This window comes from Bison bison, unplaced genomic scaffold, assembly GCF_000754665.1.
Source record: "Bison bison bison isolate TAMUID 2011002044 unplaced genomic scaffold, Bison_UMD1.0 scf7180017864519, whole genome shotgun sequence".
NCBI classification, from domain to species: domain Eukaryota; kingdom Metazoa; phylum Chordata; class Mammalia; order Artiodactyla; family Bovidae; genus Bison; species Bison bison.
The window spans coordinates 10,230,984-10,239,739 of NW_011495072.1; the positions used below are offsets into that span (position 1 = coordinate 10,230,984).

The window sequence follows — 8,756 nt, forward strand, 5'->3', positions numbered from 1 at the left end:
CTACTATGTATAAAATAAATAACGTATGAGAACCTACTGTAGAGCACAGGGAACTCTACTCAGTGCTCTGCGGTGACCTAAACGGGAAGGGAATCCGAAAAAGACAGGATGCGTGTATAGGTATGGCTGACTCACTCTGCTGTACAGCAGAAACTGACACATCTGTATAAAGCAGCTACAGTCCAGTTTTTAAAATTAATTAACTAATTGTTTTAATAGAGAGTTCCCTTGGCCCTTTGATAATCCTTTCCTCTCTCTCCCCACCCGCTTCCCCAGGCAACTGCTGATCAGCTTTCTGTCACTCTAGGTTAGTTTGCAGTTTCTAGAATTGTGTTTAAATGGAGCTACTCTAAATGTACCTTTTTTATCTGCCTTTTTTGACTAGCATATTTTCTTATTATAGATTTTTAAAATGGAGTTTTGATAAGGAAATGCAAGTAGTCAGTGATCAAGGCAGTGGGGGCATGGCAAGCCCAGGATGCTATCTGCCGCACTTCATTCACTCACCAGAGATTAACTGAACTCTGAATGGGCTCAACACCGGGCTAGGTCCTGGAATCATAATGGTGCACAAAGCAGAGACGATCCCCGTTCCTGTGAGCACGAACTTCTCACTTCTCCTTTCACTCATGGTTCACCTGCTTAACAAATGTTCACTGCTCGTCCACAACCCTGTTTGAACTTGGCACTGCACACCACTTCTTACACCCCGCTGACCCTCATCGGACATTTCTCTATCCACCCCATTGAGCTGGGCCCTGGGATGATGCAGTGGGGGGATCATCAGATGTGAATCTTGCCCCCTAAGACTGTGCAGGGTGGAAGAAAAAACTGTAAGACACCATCCTGCTCTCTCAAAGCTCACGAGAGAGTGGGCGCCCTGAGGCTGAACTGTGGAAGCTGTAACTCCAAAATGAGTGCAAAGTGGACCATCCGGGCAAGGAGATCCAGACTCAGGGAAGGTAGGGGGCTCTCCAAGCTGGACTGTCCAGGCTAGGTTTGTCAGACAAGCAGGATCCAAACAACGCCCAAATGGGCAGGGAGGAAGAGGAAAGACAGAGGAAGGGGAGGTGGATGCCCAGAGGGAGCCAAACCAGCACAAAGGCACAGGGGCAGGATTAGGAGAGAGGATAGGAGGGCAGCAAGCTGAGAATTCCTCCCGGGGCCGTGTGAGGCCACAGGGAACTTTTTTCTGCTTACACATATGTTACATTGGCTTTACATATGGGGCAAAGGGTAGGGGAGTGGGGAGGTCATTCCTTAAATTTTTTAATAGCTCACTATGTGTTCTTACTGTCATTACCTCATTTAGTTCTCATTTTCATGTGGGAACTGCCATTATATTTCCCATTTTATGGATTGGAAACCAGAGGCTCATAGAATCCAGTGATTTGCTCAAAAATATACAACTCCTAAGGAGAGGGGCAGAGAAGGAAATGGCAACCCACTCCAGTTTTCTTGCCGGGAGAATTCCATGGACAGAGGAGCCTGGCAGGCTCTAGCCCATAGGGTCACAAAGGGTTGGACATGACTGAGTGACTAACACACACACACACACACACTCACACACACATACACACAAGGGCTGGGGTGGGGCGTCAAGCCAGGTCTCTTGTCCCAAGACCAATTCTCTTCCTTCTGTCCATAATGAACAGAAGTTACTACTCTAAATGTGGCCTTCCCTAGTGGCTCAGTGGTAAAAAAAAAATCTGCCTGCAATGCAGGTGACTTGCAGGAGACGCAAGTTCAACCCCTGGGTTGGGAAGATACCCTGGAGGAGGGCATGGCAACCCACTCCAGTATTCTTGCCTGGAGAATCCCATGAACAGAGGAGTCTGGCAGGCTACAGTCCATTGGGTCGCAAAGAGTCAGACATGACTGAGCAACTGAGCATGGATACATGCATACGTGGATACGTGGATACATGCATATGTGGAGCTCCAGTAGACCACAGAACACTCTGAACTTAACACTATTCTTCTCTCTCCTACACGACCTGACCCTCTTCAGCCACCCCTGTACCTGTCACTTTGAGCTGGAAGTGGAAGCAGCAAAGAGGAGAACAAGAATGGGGAAGGAAAATGGTCTGGTTCCCAGGAGAGGAAGTTAATTTGGCCCAAGAAGCTCTCCCTCCTCTCCACATTGCCTCCCAAACCCTGATAAGAAGGAGCAGGCTCCTAATAAGGGCCCACTCTAGGCACTTGGAGCTCTCTCCAAGACCCCCGGATGGTACCTCTTCTTCTCAGTCTGGATAAAATGGAGTGGGATTCACGCCAGGAAGGAAACAAACCCAAAACTTCACCAAGGGTCAGGATCCCAAACCAGAAAGTACAGCTCTGAGTTCACAAGGCAGACACAGAACTGGATTCCTGGTCCCACCTCTGCTCAGCAGCCCAGTGTCCCAGGATTGGGCCCCTAAATCATCACATGGACCACTGCAAAGGAGCAGCAAATATTCCTCCAGGGCTGACCGTGTGCAGGGTCAGGATTCCACCTCACAGCAATGGGCTCAAGCCCAGGAGTTCTGAACTGCGGCTCCATCCTGCCCTCCAACATTCTACAGCTCACGTGGTACCTGACACTCTCAGTGGTGGGTACATCCTCCCAATTCCACGATCAAGAGGCTGAAGTTCAGTGAAATTAGGTGGCCTGCAAAGGCCACACACTCTCATGAGATGGGACAGGTGTTCAACCCATCCTGGCCACTCTAACCTGAGCTCTTCACCCCACACATTGCCCCTGAACTGAGGAAAGAGGGTGTGGAACCAAATGAGTTCTGAACTCTCACACTCTGAGGCCCCGGGCTGCAGCTCCCCAAGAGGCCTCAGCTTCCATGCAAGGGGCCCCGTGATCTAGTGGGTCTACCAGGCGGGGAGGCAGGCTCATGTTGGGGCTCTGTGCCACTAATTGTGTGAACTTGGGAAGGCCACTTGGCTCCTGTGACTCAGTTTCCCCACCCATGAATGGAAATAACATTTTCCACCCTCCTATGACCATTGTCATTTAAGTGAAGGTGAATAAGTGAATGTGGAATCACTTTGAAAAGACTACAGCTGTGTGCATGCAGGTTACCCTTATTATCTGCAAATGAAACTATTCAAAGCTGTAACCACCACAGACTTGACCTGTCTCCCACTGTCACCCCCAGCCTGCCTGGTTTCAGGGTTTTCATGCTGAAGTCAAAGCTTGAATGGACCTAAAGAAGGAATCTTAGTTCATGTTTGTGGATATCCAAGCTCACTGGCATGTTCTCCTTAACCCCATCCCTAATACACACACACATGCGCATGCGTGCACACACACACACACACACACACACACACTATTCCTTACTTTCCACTGCCTCGAAAGACTTTTAATGAAATCATTCCCCATAAACATCTTGGACTTATAGAATGGCCATCATTAAAAAGTCTACGAATAATAAAGTTTGGAGAGGGTGTGGAGAAAAAGGGAACTCTCCTACACTGTTGATGGAAAAGTAAATTGGTGCAGCCATTATGGAAAACAGTATGGAGGTTCCTAGAAAACCTAGAGTTGCGATGTGATCCAGCTATCTCACTCCTGGGCATGCACCCGGACAAAACTATAATTCAAAAAGATACATGCACCCTGATGTTCATGGCAGCACCATTTACAATAGCCAAGACATGGAAACAATCTAAATGTCCACCAACAAATGTATGGATAAAGAGCATGTGGTATATAAATACAATGGAATATTACTCAGCCATCAAAAAGAGTGAAATAATGCCATCTGCAGCAACATGGATAGATCTAGAGATTATCATACTGTGAAGTCAGTCAGAAATAGAAAGACAAATGCCATATGCTATCCCTTATATATGGAATCTAAAATATGACACAAATCAACATATCTATGAAAGAGAAATAGACTCACAGACAGAAAACAGACTCATAGTTGCCAGAAGGGAGGTAGTTGGGTTAGGGAAGAATTGGGAGCTTGGGATTAGCAGATGCAAACACTAGTTTCTATAGGATGGGTAAACAGCAAGGTCTTACTGTATAGCACAGGAACTATATTCAGTAGCCTGTGATAAAATGTAATGGAAAAGAATATATATAAAAAACTGGGTCATTTTGCTATGCAGCAGAAATCAACACACTTAAATCAACTAATACTTCAATAAAATTAAAAGAAAAATAAAAAACATCTTAGACTTAGGCACAAAAAATATCAGTGGCTATGGGCTTCCCTGGTGGTTCTGATGGTAAAGTGTCTGACTGTAATATAGGAGACCCGGGTTCGATCCTTGGGTTGGAAAGATTCCCCTGGAGAAGGAAATGGCAACCCACTCCAGTATTCTTGCCTGGAGAATTCCATGGACAAAGGAGCCTGGCAGGCTACAACCCACGGAGTTGCAGAGTCAGACATGACTGAGCAACTAACACTTTCACTTATGTTGGCTTCTAAAGTCGCTATTATGTGGGGAAGTTCACAAAAATAATGACTGTAACTTAATGATCTCTCCATCAGGTATTTCACACATGCTATCTCAGTTAATGTATCCTCTAAACAACCCTAGACTTACTTACAGAGGAGGGGCTAAGGCTTACTGCTGGGAGGACAGTGCTTGTCCACTCAGCCTTCATCTTCATCCTTCCCAACAGAATTACAATTGGGTCCAAGAGGTAGTGGTGGTGGTGATAAGAATTGGTTCAATTCTAGACATATTTTGATGATATAATACCTAAAAGGATAGGTAAGGGACTGGCCATAAAGTGTGAGAAAAAAGAGTTAAAGGTGAGATTGGGCACGAAAAGTGTTGGGTAAACTGGAGAACTTCAAACAAACACCAAATTACACATTTTATTATTATGACCTCTCCCTGTCATTGTGTATGGACACTCTGTTTGGGTGGAGAAGTTTTCCCCTCTCAGTGTGGCTCTGTCTTTCCAATTTCTTCTCTTATTATTAGTGCGCAGATTCCAAGTGTGCAAACTGGTTTCCAGAAGAATGTTGCCAAAATAACTACAAGGTTCCATCCTGAGCTAAAAACAAACCATTTTTTAACCTATTGGTAAACCTCACTGCAAGCTGGATCAAGAACCAGCTGAACCCTATATTAGCTCTTGCATGATGCCTTTCTTCCTCTCCACAGCTCACAGCAGGCGGGGAAGACTGAGGGTCTTCATGCTGTTTCCCTGACCCCGTAGGATGGATGTGTGTGGCTGGAAAGAAATGGAGGTTGCTCTGGTCAACTTTGATAACTCAGATGAAATCCAGGAAGAGCCAGGCTATGCCACAGACTTTGACCCAACCACCCCAAAAGGCTGGCCTGGGAGCAGCCCCTTCTCCAACTGGAAGACCCTCATCAACGACAGCACCAGCCATGAGACGGTCTTCTCCAAGCTCCCAGGAGACTACATTGATTCCCCAGGGCCTGAGACGGTGGTCTTAAATGAAGGAAACCAGCGGGTGATCATCAACATTGCTGGCCTGAGGTTCGAGACCCAGCTCAGAACCCTCAATCAGTTCCCAGAGACCCTCCTGGGAGACCGGGAGAAAAGGATGCAGTTCTTTGACTCCATGAGAAATGAGTATTTCTTTGACAGGAACCGGCCTAGTTTTGATGGGATCCTATACTATTACCAATCTGGTGGGAAGATCCGGCGCCCGGCCAATGTCCCTATCGACGTCTTTGCAGACGAGATCTCCTTCTATGAGCTGGGCAGTGAGGCCATGGACCAGTTCCGAGAGGATGAAGGCTTCATCAAAGATCCTGAAACATTGCTCCCCACCAATGACATCCACCGGCAGTTCTGGCTCCTCTTCGAGTACCCTGAGAGCTCCAGTGCCGCCCGTGGTGTGGCTGTGGTCTCCGTCTTGGTCGTGATCATCTCCATCACCATCTTCTGCCTGGAGACCCTTCCTGAGTTCCGAGAGGATAGGGAGCTGAAGGTGGTGAGAGACCCCAGCCTCAACATGAGCAAAACAGTCCTCTCCCACACCATGTTCACTGACCCGTTCTTCATGGTGGAGTCCACCTGCATCGTGTGGTTCACCTTTGAACTGGTGCTCCGGTTCATGGTCTGCCCCAGCAAGACTGACTTCTTCAGGAACATCATGAACATCATCGACATCATCTCCATCATCCCCTACTTTGCAACCCTCATCACGGAGCTGGTCCAGGAGACAGAGCCGAGTGCCCAGCAGAACATGTCCCTGGCCATCCTGAGGATCATCCGCCTTGTGAGGGTCTTCCGCATCTTCAAGCTCTCCCGCCACTCCAAGGGGCTGCAGATCCTGGGGCAGACACTGAAGGCTTCCATGCGGGAGCTGGGGCTGCTCATCTTCTTCCTCTTCATCGGCGTCATCCTTTTCTCCAGCGCAGTCTACTTTGCCGAGGTGGATGAGCCAGAGTCCCATTTCTCTAGCATTCCTGATGGCTTCTGGTGGGCGGTGGTCACCATGACAACTGTGGGCTATGGGGACATGTGCCCAACCACCCCAGGGGGAAAAATCGTGGGCACTCTGTGTGCCATTGCAGGGGTCCTCACCATTGCCCTCCCTGTGCCTGTTATTGTCTCCAACTTTAACTACTTCTACCATCGGGAGACTGAGAATGAGGAGAAGCAGAGCATCCCAGGAGAAATCAACAAACTCCTCAACAGTGCAGGCTCAAGAGTGGGCAGCACAGACTCTCTTAGCAAGACCAACGGTAGCTGCTCTGCAGAGAAGTCCAGGAAGTAATATCTCCAGGGCTTCTTGGCCCCGAGTCTCCCAGGTCTCTCTGTCTCTCTCTCCTCCTCCCACCTCTTGCTCTCTGTCTTTGCAGAGACCAAAATATATCATCTGTGACCACAGACCATCTTTGATTGGAAACTATTTTAATAAACTGATACTTCTGTTCTATTTTCTCAGCTGTTTCTTTTTCAATTGACTGTAGAAAGATTCCATTCTCCTTTCCTATAAGGGGGGAGTTCAGGTCCTTGCACCTCACCTGTGGTGCCCAAGATCAGCAATATCGTCATCAGGTGGAAGCAAGGAAATGCAGACTCCAAGCCCACCTCAGACCTGCTGAAGCAGAATCTACACTTTAATAAGATCCCAGGTGATTCACTGTCACAATAAAGATGAAGAAGAGCTAGCTCTGGTCTTCCTAAGAGGAAGCACCTTGAAAGGCCAGAAGTGGCTGGGAGCAATGAGTAAGAGCTCAGAGTTGTTTTAATAATAGTACCATACACTTGAGTAGCATTGCTTACATTTTCCAAAGCCCTTTCACCTACATTATCTCACTGCATCTAAAAATAACCAGTAGAACAGACATGACTATTATTTCCACATTGTAGAACAAACCAGGAGACGGCGACTTGCCTAAGGTCACCCATAACCATGAACAGTCAGTGCTGGAACCCAAATCTCCCATCTGCTGGTCTTGACTATTATTTCCACGTTGTAGATGAACAAAGCAGGAGACAGCGACTGGCCTAAGCTCTCTCAGAATGGTAAACAGTCAGTGGTGGAACCCAAATCTCCTACCTGCTAGCCAGGTGCTCTTTCCACGTGAGGAGAATGTGATAGAACTGAGGACAAGGGGGAGAGGAATTCGAGGGGTCTGTCTTTCAGAGGATCCAGGCGGCACATTTCCAGACAAGCACACTCTTCCTGAGGAGGGGGGTCCCCCCTTCCCGTGCAGCCTGGGAGGCAATGCCAGCCTGGCCTCCTCGCTCCTCAGTCCCTCCCTTGGGCAGTGGACAAGCAGAAACGTTCTCTTTGCCCATCTCCATGAATTTGTGCAAACACTGGGGATCCTGAGTGTGGGGAGTATATATACCAAGGCCTCAGAGAACTGCTCCAGGAAAATGTACAGGCCCACCTACCTTGGGGTTCAGCTCCCTGAGTCATCAGAGATTGACCAGTAGCCTGTGGGGCAGCTGGGGTGGGAGCAGCAGGACCCTTAGACATGTGTGCAGAGGCCAGTCCCTATCCCCAAGGAGGGCGGTTGTCATAGGAACTGAGGAACTGCCTTCCTGGGAGAGGATCTTGCTCAGCCCATCATGATCCCAGGATGACAGAATGGAGTTGGGACTCCCCTAAAAGCAAGGAAGGAAGTCTCTACTCTGTCTCTCCCCCTCATCCCTCAAGTTAGGAGGCCCGTGCCTTCCTCAGACCCAATAACCAATGTCTGGTCATACCCCAAAGGAGAGTCAGCATCAGAATAATGCCGGTCACTGCACAGTTCCACTTTATGCAACGCAAAGCATACACCAACAGCATGTTAACCTTGGAACATATCCAGTTCCACACAAGCCTGGGAGACACAGCTCTGTAGCCCCAGGTACCACCATACAACTTCCACTTCCAGGTAGACTAACAAATGAACTGGTGTGGGGGAAAGCTGATCCTCTCCTCTCCTGTGTCCTTAGTCTAGGCCCTAAGAAGCTGGACTTAGTCACAGTAAGTCTCCATCCTGCTCTAAAAGTCTCAATCTCCTTCTTGCATGTTAACTCCAAGATGTAACTTGGCACTGAGTCACAGAAAGATCTGGCCTTGCTTTGCAGCCCTTGGAGCTGGGCCAGCAGGACTCCTGTCCCAGACCTGAGCCTCAGGTTTCTGAACTTTGATATACCTTCCTCACAATTTCCTAAGTTCCCTTTCAATTTTCTTCTTGAGATCATTCTCCAATTCTCTTCACACTCTTCAGCTTCCAAGCATAGGGTTGACCAGATGTCCTGGACTCACACCTATGGGATTACCCTGAAGCCTTATGCCAGGCTCCAGTGCCAGGATG

The 8,756-nt window shown here is 48.2% G+C and overlaps 1 protein-coding gene across 1 annotated transcript; it reads left to right on the plus strand.

Moving 5' to 3' along the window:
• Positions 1-5,179: 5,179 nt before the first annotated feature.
• On the plus strand, positions 5,180-6,715 carry KCNA10 (potassium voltage-gated channel, shaker-related subfamily, member 10). Its single transcript, XM_010830871.1, has one exon. The coding sequence runs from the start codon at positions 5,180-5,182 to the stop codon at positions 6,713-6,715; it is 1,536 nt and encodes a 511-aa protein (XP_010829173.1).
• The last annotated feature ends 2,041 nt before the right edge of the window (positions 6,716-8,756 follow it).